Raw genomic sequence first — 12,625 nt, forward strand, 5'->3', positions numbered from 1 at the left:
GTATGGTTGTCATTTAGAGCTTATCAAGAGCTTATCTAGGAATCTCTTTTGAACCAAAAATTCCCTTTAAGTCTTTGTTAGGGTCAAAAAACACAGAGCGATGATCAGAAATAGGTTATTCGAATGCTGAAACATTATAAATGTTTAACCCTGTTGTTATTACCAAGTCTAGAGTGTTACCAAGTATGTAACCATACTTCACTTCATTTACATGTTGGGCGAGTTCGAAACTGTCCACTAAATTCATAAGCTCCAAAGCTTTGGGGTCATTCATTTTCTTAATATGAATATTCAGGTTTCCATTCAGGATTAACCTATCATGTGTAGCGATACCATGTAAAATCAACTCTGAGAATTTCTGTAGAAATAGCGATGAATATTTTGGTGGCCAATATAATGTAATGGTGTGCAATGATAATTCTGCTTTGAGTTCAAGAGCGGGGTATTCAAATGATGTGAATTCACCCATATCAATGTCATTACACACAAACTGTAGAGAAAATGACTGCTAATGGCTTATGCTAATGATGATAAATTTACGCACTCAACTCCGGTATGCTTTTCAATATGGCCTATGCATTATATAATAATGAAGCACAATAGTGTAGCCAGGTTACAATATTCCACTGAAATATTCCAATAATGTTGCAAACAGCCAACAACCATCTGGTGCTGTGACCAACTGTCATGTACAGGATGTGTAGCAACAGAGCTGCTGACACTGAGTGGATGACGGCTGTAGTGCGCCCCCCACAGGCCGGACCCCCACTGCCCTGCACTCCGCTGCAGCTGCAGTGAGCCGTGATGATACACACATAACACACACACACACACACATAACAATCATGGCGGAGAATGAAACCCTGGAGTGTATAACGGAGCACGAGCGGATTTTACAGGAAATTGAGAGCACCGACACGGCCTGTGTCGGTCCCACTCTCCGGTAAGGATGTGTAGCTTCTTAGGAAGCCCTTACTAATCATAACGTCTGTGTGTTTGGCTGCAGCTCCTACATTGTCAGACCTTTGTTCATAAGCTAGTTTAGCTAATCTAGCCACCGGCAGGCTAGCGTTAGCAGTTTCAGCCAACAGGCTAACATTAACCACTGTTTCAGTGAATCTGGTCCACCTTTAGTAAAACTGCATTTGTGTGGGAGTTTCCAGGTTATCAGTATTGATGGACAGCTGGTGACCTGTCAAAAATGTAAACATCATTTGTGGGTGTGGCTGTGGGACTTCACGTCTTGTTGTCATTATGCAGCTGATATTAGCTAATGGTGCTAACAGTTTCGGCTAGTTGTTTAGCAAATGACTGACATTGCGTTTACAATGGTTGGATGAGTCATGCAGACCCCCTGGTATTTTGTTTTGGGTGCCAAAGAACTTGATATATGTGAAATCGAAGAAGGATGTTTAATTGCTCAAGCACACTGCATCAGCTATGCTAGTTAGCTCCCAAGCTAGCTCCCAAGGCCATAGCTAATGAATGACATTAGTTTGACAAGTTAGTGCTCTAAACGGACTGCAGCTTCAGCTGAATGCCTCAACCTCCGACACACGCCTGTCCCGCAGACATGCCTGGAGGCCACGGTTGTCTTTCAGCATACCTGCGGAAACCAGTGAATATATGCCCTGAGGTTACTTCTTTTAGCTCGTCTCAGTTTCAGATAGTGATATCAGCGCTGTCATGTTTTAGCAGCTGGCCTTGGCCTTGTCATGTCCTGTTCCTGCATCGTCGCCTACTGAGTAGTTCATCTGAAATAATGATACAGAAAGACGCTCCCCTTTGTTGTAGTGAGTAGTTGAAACGTTTTGTTGCATCTTCAAGCGTTTCAGTTTAAGATGTATTCAAGTGTTTACTTAGCCTACCTTTTTCTTTCAAACCTTTAATTAAGCCTCGAAAATCATTGAGGTTTCCCTCATTTGTGATGATGCCGAGTAACAGAGTTAAAAACAGTAGGGTGAAATAGATCAGTAGAGGACAATACTCAGTGAAAACACACTGAGGCGAAGTGGTTTGAGATCATAGTCTTGAATTGTCCAGGAGTAGTTATAGTGTCGACGTTGAGGATGTGTTGAAGATAATTCCATGTGAACCTAAAGTCAACATTATGGTTTGATGCTTAATTTTGTATTTCCTCAATTTGCATAAACATTTAATGGAATAACTACTGGAAATATTTAATGTTGTATGTTGACAATTAGCTGAGGTAATGCTCTAACATCACACAGCACTTACCACTAATGAGTTTAATTCTCACAGTGAATAAACTCACATTAGGAAAATTACAACACATCTGCAGGGTTTATTTGTCTACCTACTCGCACATGACATGTTTTAGGGATATTAAAAGTAGGCAGTATTCCTTAATTCAGGAATGATGACATTATGAAGAGTAAACATGCATTTTCATTATTGCACAAGTTTTTTTTGTAGCTTTTGCTTAAGAACACCTCCATGGACTTAATGGCAGTTATACGAGTCAAATTTAATGAAAAAGAACCACTAGGTGACCCTAACACCCATGTTTTCTGATAGTGTGTCAGGTATGCTACTGCTTACATGTTTATCCCTCTTGAATGCAATTGATTGTGCATGCAGAATGTGTATGCAGCTGTAGTTCTGCCTGCTTTATGAGGGTGGCCTTGAAGTTTTAGTACTCATAATATGAACATGCACCTCATCCTGGGTGTGGACCAATACGTGGCAAGATGAAAAGAGGAAGTCACTCGCTGTGTTCGCCTGAATCAGTTGGTAGCGCAACACTGGTGATCGTTATTACAAATGTGATAATCAGCTGTCTCTTTTAGCTCTTGAGTTTACCAATTCAGTTTTGAAAGAGGAAGAGTATGAAACTTGACGTGAGATAAAACGGTGATACCCATGAGGAAATAAGGTTATTGTGGTAGAAAAAAGTTGAGTGTGATAAAGTATGTGTGGTATAATCCCACTACAAGAGTAGAACTATAAGCTGTTGAAAGAGAGGTTGTCTCATGTAATCCTGTGCTGCAGTGATGGAATCAGAGTGTTAAAGCATCTACACTATCAGGAATCCTGGAATGAGAGCAATTACCCTAATATGCAGCTATAATCATTTATTTCCTTCTGTGTGGGAAAGTGTCATTCTGTTAGAAGTCTTTTTTTTATTATTATGTCCCCTATCTGTGATATAATCATCATGAAAAGACAAAGTGATCCGCTGCTCTATAAAAATGTCGCCCTATTGTAAAAGTATCAGGCCTATTTTGTCCATGTCAGGATCCTGTAGGAATGAAGAGATTTTACAGTGAGCTAATTGGTCTGCAGTTGGGCTGTTGTTGACTTGTTTTGATACAATCCTCTGGACTAAACCAGCAGTGCCGCATAGATTACCATGGTGATCTACCACAAAATGAACAAGCTAGGTAATTCTGAAATGCTGATTTCAAACTGATAGCTGACTAACTTACTAATCTTGCTTTGTGACAGCGACCCCTGGTATATTAGCTGCTGTTCTCCAACACCTGTATCTCACCCTGATTATCTCTCTAATATAAAGCAAGGAATCGCTGTCTGTATGTATGTATGTCCTTTGCATTTCTTGAGAACCGTTCATTCAGTCTACTTTATACCTAGCAGATGTATTGCTGGGGACCCAAGGCAGTGCACTGCCGAGTGTGAAGTTGTTTGGATGAGCGGTTCTTGAGAAATATATCAAAATACCTCATAAACAGTGTTGATTTGCGTCTTCTTCTGCCCATGAAGTCAACGAGAGGAAATACAGACAGCACCACTGTGGTTGGAGGTGGGATTACAGTAGTCGGTAGTGTTAATGACTTGAAGAATTTTTAAGAAATTTAAGCTTTACTATTGAACTGTGAATGAAATTTGGCATGTACGTTCAAGACTAACTGCAGGATGTCTCAGACATGTTTTGAATGAGCACTGCTGTTCATCTAACTAAAAAGCAAGGAATCTCTGTCTTTCTGTCTGTCTGTCTGTCCTTTACATATCTTGACAATTGTTCATCTGATCAGCTTCACAGTCAGCGGATGTATTTCTGGGGACCCAAAGATGTGCAGTGTCGAATTTGGTGCAATTTGGACATGTGACATGTTTAATATGAATAAACTTTGAATAAACAAATGAACAGCAAGCCACTCCAGCTCCATACCTGAGTGCAGTGGGGGCTGTTTGATATAAACGCCATCACATCACAGTGGCACGGCACAAAGGCACACGTCCTGCTCATTTAAACTGCCTAAGAGAGAAGAACAAGCACACACAGGAGAAAAAACAGGCGGAGGCAGTAAAACTAGCCAATACGAGCACAGGCACATTTGATTGGCAGCAGAATCAACCAATGGAAGGCTTTAAACTGCTTCCATGGTTCAACCTTAGTTTAGTCTCACTGGTGAAGTTTCTGTCTGGATTAAAACCATTCAATTTAATAATTCTTTATCGTTTTAATTGATGCAGTTGTTAGTTACCACTGCCAGTGCAGGAGTATTTTCTCTCTTTATGTATGTTCTTTAAACCGTTTGACAGACACCTGCACATTAATGGAAACCTGCACACTGTATACAATAAATAATTCAAATGTGTTTCTTGCTGAAAGAAACAGACTCCTCTGTCTGACTATAATATCATCCATGATAAAGATTAATGGGGGAAATAACATAATAGTTAACACAGATCCACCATTTTTAACTAGACTATTACACTTGAGTCGAATATATTATTTGTCTCTCCACTGCAGTGATGTTGTGATGTATCAGAACAGTCTGACCAGCTGCAGCATCCAATCAATGACTGATTTCCAATAAGGGGTGTGCCAGCCGATAAAAAGACTTCTCGAAGGCTGGTCTCATGTTTCCTCGCCTCCTCGCTCCTCAGATCAGAAATAAGAGCTTTGGGAACTGCCTTTATGATGGTGGAGCGGGATGATTTGCAGGTTCGAGGGATGATCACATATAATAAGGGAACTGGCGTGTACCCACTGTCAATGTTTTTATGACTTTGCCAGCTAGTAGATGTACATTGAAAAATCCCTGAATCTACACATCTAATTTAGTCACTTTCTGACAATTACAGATTGTCACTGTGTAATTTCCAAACAGTGTGTATATCAGTTAAAACACATTTTCGATGGATAGTTTTGTTACCCTGTGGCCGGTTTAGGCTGGCTGAAGTGAGCTTCCTGTCTTGGCAGGAAGCAGGAAGACAGAGACCTATTTGTCTCAGCCACCACCTGCTTTCAATGATTAATAACAGGAAAGAGGAAGCTCATATGGCAACATGGTGGCTGATGATTACTGGGTCGAATGGGTGCGCATGTGTCCATTTTGCATGTGCTGCGCTGCTCATAACATCCGACCTAAAAGGCTTCGTTTTAGCTCTTTGACGAGGTTTATGGTTATCAGTGAATCTCTTATCAAGTCAAACATTAGCCAGTCCCAGCTTTCCAACTGTGTGAATTGGCAGTCTCATCTGTATTATGTCTCATGTGCCCTGGTAATCAAACTGTTCTGTAAATGACGTGAAAGTAAAGATGAACATTTGACTAGGTGAAGCAGCATCTGATTTGTTTAACAAAATGTCTCCAACTGTTGACAGCTGCAAAGCCCCCACAGGGTTAATTTTCTAGTAGAGATAGTTTGCTGGCTGCAGGAGTATTGTATTGTTGCCAGAACCATGTGGTTTATGGAGTTTGATATATAGATACATATAAAGTAGAATGGGAAACTGCACTCCAAGTGTGGAGGAAACTGAGAATGAATGAAATGAAATGAAACATGTAGCATAAGTAATTATGGCTGTAAAATGGCCATCAAACAATGTATTCATTATGATCTGATTACTACTACTAATCCTACTATTCCTTTTGATAGTGTGTTAGAAACAGAAAAGGTTTGAACAGGCAGGTGCCACAGGTAGAGTGAGAAGGGCCAAGCTTGTAAACAGCCAGAGAGGAGAGAAAGAGAGAAACAGTGAGGCAAGTCCGCATGTACAACCATGACTCCATCGTTTCATTCACTCCCTGCTTTCCTCAGCATGGAAACTGACCTTCAAAATAAGAGGTTTATTAAAGCATCTTGTCTCTTCAGAAACAGTGTCCCATGTTGCTTGTGGTGAATCCCTCACACTCACTGTGAACAGGTTGCTACTGTTATGTCCCTATAAACTGTCAATTATGAATGGCTGGACTACTCTATACTATTCTATGTAATACAGGAATTATTCTGTGCAACAGTATGTGTAAATAAAGACAATGGAACAGCTTATGTTTATTAATATGTCTGCAATAAGGATTATTTTCATTATTGATTAATTAGCCTTTTTTTTTTTATTTATCATTTGGTCTATGAAATGTGAAAAAGTAATGAAAAACTGTTCATTAATTGGGGAATAAAGATCCCAGGATAATGTGGTCTTCTTCTTTTGTCTGACCAGCACGCCAAAACCAAAATGTATTCACTTTAGAATGATATAAAACAGAAAAGAAGAAAATCCTCTCATTTGAGAAGTTGGAAGAGAGAGGATGTTTGATGATTTATTTTGTTCTTGAAAAGTAATCGTTGATGAGACGCTGCTGGCAGACAAACAAAGAGACCTGTAACACTGACACTGAGTACAACACTATTATTAAAATATGCCCAGTTATCTCTGTAGTGAAACGATACCACGCCTCCTCTTCGCCCCTCCCCTCTCTGTGATGATCAGCTTTTCACGCCACCTTGAAGTGAAGCCGTTCAGAACACCTATAAAAACATTTGATTTCTAACGTGGTCAGACAGCACATCCTAAGATCCAGTACTAGGAGAGAAAAATATGTAAAAATATGAAAGTAAAAGTTGTGGTTTGGTCCCTCTGACTGATAGATATATATATTTAACCTTTATTTAACCAGCTATTGACCTTGAGATTGAAATCTCTTTTCTCAGGGAGACCCAGCCAAGACAGTGAACCAGTTACAGTAGAAGATAGGAAATACACTCATCTAACACACAAGGAAGAGACTAAATCCAGCTCAGATAAGGCAGTTTCAATGCTCAGTTACATGAACTTTTAACATGGCTTTTCCATATATATATTATTATATATGACATCATTAGATTATTAATAGTGAAGCATCAGTGTTAGAGCAGTATGTTAGTGTTGTAGCTGCTGGAGGTGGAGCTAGTTTACACTACTTTATATACAGTTAGACCATGTAGTCTTGGTCCTGTAGTCCTGGTGTTGTATTAGAAAAATAAACTTATTTATTCTCCTTCACATTTTTGCATTTTATAAGATTAATATTTTAGGTTATGGTATTGTATCGGGCCACAACAAACCAATAATTGTTATTAACAGCTCTGAAATTTAATATCGTTGCATCTCTAATCTCTCTCTTTCCCTCGACACCTGCAGCCCCTCCCCGGGTGTGTGTTCCTGAAAATCGTTGGAAGCACATGTGACCACAGGTCTGATATTATCAAACAGGACGTTAAGATACGGGCTCAACAAGTGGTTGGAATTTTTCAACAACATCCAGTTTATTGACCCCGTAGGAGCGATTACAGAGGTTCAGGGTTATTCTGTCTCAACATAACTTGTATGTGGAGTTAAATGACAAAAACAAGCCTCGAGCAGATATATGATCTGACAGCATTGTTACAAGTTCAGTGAGAAAATGTGCGTGTACCTTCAGTTGGATGTTGTTCTCTTCTTCGTGCAGAATGATGTGCAGTTTGTTGACATGTTCATCTGCTGAAGGAGGAACGTTTCAAGCGTAATTGAACTTTTTTGTGGAAAAAACCATATCAGATGCATATAATTGTGCAAAGCAAAGTATTTTTTATACGTCTCAAGACATGTTTAGAGGGATCTTTACATTTTGCATGAATTAAAATCACTAAAGCTCAAATTAATATTATAGAAATTCAAATATTAAACTGATTAATACAGAACCTATTATCTTGAGTTTAGTATGTAATTATTTTGGGATATTGAAGTGCTTTTTTTTTTATGATGAAGGCTTAATTATCCGGTGAAAATACATATTGTACTTGCACCTTGAACCCGATGAACTTTCTTTTCCATCAGGCAATATTTGCACAATAAGTATGCCCACTCAGATGCTGGTGTGTTTTGAATAAACCATTTCATGTTTCCTTTAGGATTGTTTTGAGCAGCAGTGCTGCCCACAATGCCAGGATTTTTGTGTATGTACACACACACCGGCAGTGGAATAACTGAAAACTAGCTAAAGCATATCGGGGGGGAAACACTGCGTTGGTTCCATTTTGGATCCAGGTTGAGAACATTAATTAAGCTGCCACTACAAACTGTAGTGTTTCTGCCTTCTCAGCCAACAAGAGGTGATTAGACATCTCTAATTACGGCAAGGCTCAAGTGATTTTGTATCGCCGGTTAAGGCTGTAGCATCTCAACTTGATTGGTGACAGTTAGCTGTGGCGGTGTCTGTGCTATTTCTGAAGCAGGAGTGCACACCAGATACACACTGTTCACTGTACAAAAGATTTGTTTGTTCATTTTCTGCCAACATTAATCTTTTGCTGTGTGGCATTAGTGGTAATGAAAACCAAACATTTCCTGCTGCTGCTGATGCACATTCAAAGCTTTCTACCGGTGGGCTTTTATTGTCAAGCAAGTACAGGAAATATGTGTTTAGTATAGATTATTGCTAGTGGCTGTTGTTGAAAAAACAAAATATGGTCATTTTCAAAACATTTAGTTGTTGGGATCAGTTTTAAATGTTGCATTGAGGTATGGCAAAAATAACAAGCAGTCTCCTATGCAGTTACTGTGAACAAGCAAACCTCCAACAATTCAACACAGTCATATCCAACATGTGTAATGAAAGCATAGTCACTCTCATTGTTCTTCAAAGAAAGAATTTTTGTCAAATGAATTAGCCAGACAGAGGATGTTTTAGACTACTTGAAGTAAATGTCATTTACCTTGATTTTTTTTTTATTTGCACATTGCTTATATAAAGAAAGTAATAAGCAATTTCTCATGCACAAGATGTTTTCTCTTCAATCTTGATTTGTTCAGAATAAATTATAAAAGCTTTTATTGTGTCTGTGTTAATAGTAATAATAAGAGATTTTATGTAAAGCATGGTTTAAAAATTTAAATGACAAAATGTGGTAGTTCTTCTTCTGACTGGGATCATCAGACTCGATGGTAACATACTGGCATAGTCTAGTAAATAATTGTTTCTCTCTTGTTCCAATAACTATAACCTTTGTTCTGTCCTAGTTTACTGTAAGGATAATTGAGGTCATATATATATTCATGTGACTCATCTCAATAAACTGTAATGATCAACAGTGTCTGTAGCATTTCACTACAGCGTCACTAGGTGGAGCTGTTACTCCAGGTGAAATAAATGGTGATGGGTGTTAATGCAGGTCATGGGCTCATACTGGTCAGTTTGGGATCATTCATCATTTCCTGACCCTAATTATATCAGAAGCATGTTACACCTGAAGGCCAACCTATATCTATATATGTTTATTTTGTATCCTTTCTGTTGAATCAGTTGTATGACTTTAGAATAAGCTCATATAGCCTCCTGTGTGCCTGTGAAGTTATTTTGTGATCCATTTACACTGAAGGTTTGACTTTTAAAAATTGACTATCTGATCTGTCACACATCTGCAATAGCTGATTCAAAGCATCATTTGCTTATAATCCTACTCTGTTTATCTCTGAGTTATAGCTGCTGGATGATAGATAGATAGAACTAATTGATATTCACCTACTGTATTTAAACCTTTCCAGAACATGTGTATATATCATCTCAATATGAGATGAAAGCTCTTTCATCTTATTGCTGTTGGTTTGATATTTTCCATGCCCTCTGCCTTGGGGAATATTGTCCCTTACAATGATATTTCAAATTCAAAATTCTATAACTGGAATACTGCTGTTTTCAAACCACTGCTGTATGAAATGTGTGTGTAATGTGAATGTCTTTTTTGTTCTATATAGATCTGCAACAATTAGTCAATCAATTGAAGGTTCAGGGTTCTCAAATGTGATTATTTGTTGCTTTCTCTTGGTTTTGCATTATAGTAATCTTAATATTTGGGGGTTTAGGAGTGTGTCAAATCAAGACATTTGATGAGTAACTTTGTACTTAAGGATATTGTGATGGACATTTTTCAGTTTTCTGATGTTTAATAGACCAAGAAAATAAGATTAGTCGAAAATGATTAGTTGCAGCCCTAGTTCCATATGTAGTATACTGTATGTGTGAGGGGAAGTAGTGCTCAGAGATCAAGGTCCATGGTGTCTGCTCGTGAAAGCCTGCTAGTTGAGATACAAATATACACGTGTGATGTGACTTTTCCACTAGGTGGGGCTACGGCCCTAGGTAGCTCTGTGGATTTTGTCCGTGAGCATGTGCCATACAATGTAGCAGAGAGCCAGCTGCTGGTGGCTAGCGGCTAGGCTAGTGGTTTGTAAAAGTGCACCTGTATGGAACCTCTGACCCAGGCATATGAACATTTTGGACGCTGGGGAAATTGGCAAAACGGTGAGGTGGTGAATTGAAGCCAGATTGTATATTGATTCCTCTCACTCATTTAGTTTCACTTATACCTGCAGTGTGGAACTGTTGTCTCCCCCTTCTGGCAGTGAGAGTAATTACAAAAACACTGTCAATGTGTGCTTTGTGAGGTATGCTGATCACCCAGCCAGTTGCTCCTCACAGCGCCAAAACATTACAACAAATTTCCATATAGGTGTTATTTGTATAAACTGACCAGATATTGGGAATCTAAATGGTTACTTTCTCACCTGAAAAATATTAAAACTTACTAAAGTGACATATTAACAGTCCTACAGCAAAAATTACAACAGCTCTTAGCCATGCATACCAAGTATGTTTTGCAGTCCAACAAAGATGCCCAAGCACCTGTCAGGATGGGTCAGGATGCCAAACATGATGTAATATCCCCAGCAAACCTGAAGGGAAACCAATCATTGCTGGGTGATGTAAAACGTATCACTATCAGTGCACCAGCACAGGAATGTCATACCAGACACCAGATTAAAAAACTCCTTATACTGTGAAATACAGAGAGATTTAACAAGCTTAATAGGCTTAATCAGCATTGTGTGAACTTGTTTGGCAAGGGCTTGACTGTAATGGATGGTCATTGATATTTAAAAGTCCCGCACTCCAGCTTTAATATCAAAAGTTAATTATAGAGAAGCACCTTTCAATTTTAAAAGATATAAGCCGACTCAAATTTTAACCATTTAAATCTGTGATTTATTATTGAACAATTAATGAAATATTGAGCACAAGGCACTGTCTCACCATCACATTCTCAACCCCCAGAGTGCAGAGAAGAGGTTCCCACATATGTGATCAGTTGTGGAGCAGCACAGCTGCTGAAATGCCAGGGTGATGTCAGGATGTGGCAGGATTCTGGAAAGTCTGGCTTGCCTTTCCCCAATATTAAGCGTGAATATTCTGATTCCTTTTCACCACGTTAACTAACTGATGAAATTATCATCATCAGTTGTAGAAATCCAAGATGACATCAGATAACTTCAAAGAATAGCAGAACAGAGTGCTAATAGATTTTTAATAATATCTTCTAATACTGTGCATATATCACTAAGTACAATTTTAGTGTTGATATATTTTCGTGTGCAAAATCACAGCAGGGAACAGGACTGTGCTGTCAGGTGCACAGACCTCACTGGAGACACACACTCTCACCTCACCAGCACATCTTCACCTCCTGCACTCAGATTTAGATTGTGTAAAATAGAGAAACATCTGTATGCTGGATTTTGGAGTAAATATCAGTGAATACAGTGTTAATTGTATTTTAGATATTGAATGTGCAGTCTCATCAGTCATATATGTGTCTATATACAGCAGCTTGACAATGCTTAACAAATACCAAGCGGTGAGCTTCAGTGTCCCTCCACTTGTCCATACCCTGACAGTGTGTGGCAGTGCACTTTTTGGCATCTACCCTCATGTCTGAGCACTTTGTTTAATTTTGGGAATTGTTTCATGCTGCAACTGTCAGCCTCTCAAACGTTCTTCTGTTACTGTTGCTGTTCTCCACAGGAGCAACATATACATCCATATTCATGAGGGCTTTTGCGTTGACCATTTATGGTTAATTGCAGGAATGTAGCAAGTGGGATATGAGGTTTGTCCATGTGCGCACATTTTCAAGTTGACTGTGATTTATAAAGAGAAAACTACATGCATTTGTGTAGGTTTCTTCATAGCAATGTGCGAGCAACTGGTAACCTTGCCTGATGTTGCATTTTTAGTAAATGTATGAGCAAAATGACATATTAGCCTATATGAACCTCATCCTACTGCCTCTATAAAAACAGCACACACAAGTCCTGCCTTAACCCCACTCTTCTGTTCCCTGTTTGTCTATGTCAGGTCTATTTACGATGACCAGCCCAATGCCCACAAGCGCTTCATGGAGAAGCTGGATGCCAGGATAAGGAACCATGACCGTGAGATTGAGAAGATGTGCAATTTCCACCACCAAGGCTTTGTGGACGCCATCACAGAGCTCCTCAAAGTCCGAACCGATGCAGAGAAACTGATGGTGAGAGAGATCACTGTAAAGATGACTACAGG

General features: G+C 39.1%; 1 protein-coding gene across 7 annotated transcripts in view; it reads left to right on the top strand.

The window, feature by feature from the left end:
- exoc6 (exocyst complex component 6) overlaps window positions 1-12,625 on the top strand; it is a 54,891-nt gene that overhangs the window by 1,127 nt on the left and 41,139 nt on the right. For 4 of the 7 annotated variants that reach the window (XM_044336977.1, XM_044336978.1, XM_044336979.1 and 1 more), the window contains exon 2: window positions 12,422-12,593. In XM_044336977.1, the coding sequence (XP_044192912.1) occupies window positions 12,422-12,593 (172 nt within the window). Of the gene's footprint in view, window positions 1-776; window positions 944-12,421; window positions 12,594-12,625 lie in introns of those variants that run through there. The other 3 variants (XM_044336981.1, XM_044336983.1, XM_044336982.1) reach the window with 3 other exon arrangements.

Source organism: Thunnus albacares, chromosome 20 (genome assembly GCF_914725855.1).
Source record: "Thunnus albacares chromosome 20, fThuAlb1.1, whole genome shotgun sequence".
Classification (NCBI taxonomy): domain Eukaryota; kingdom Metazoa; phylum Chordata; class Actinopteri; order Scombriformes; family Scombridae; genus Thunnus; species Thunnus albacares.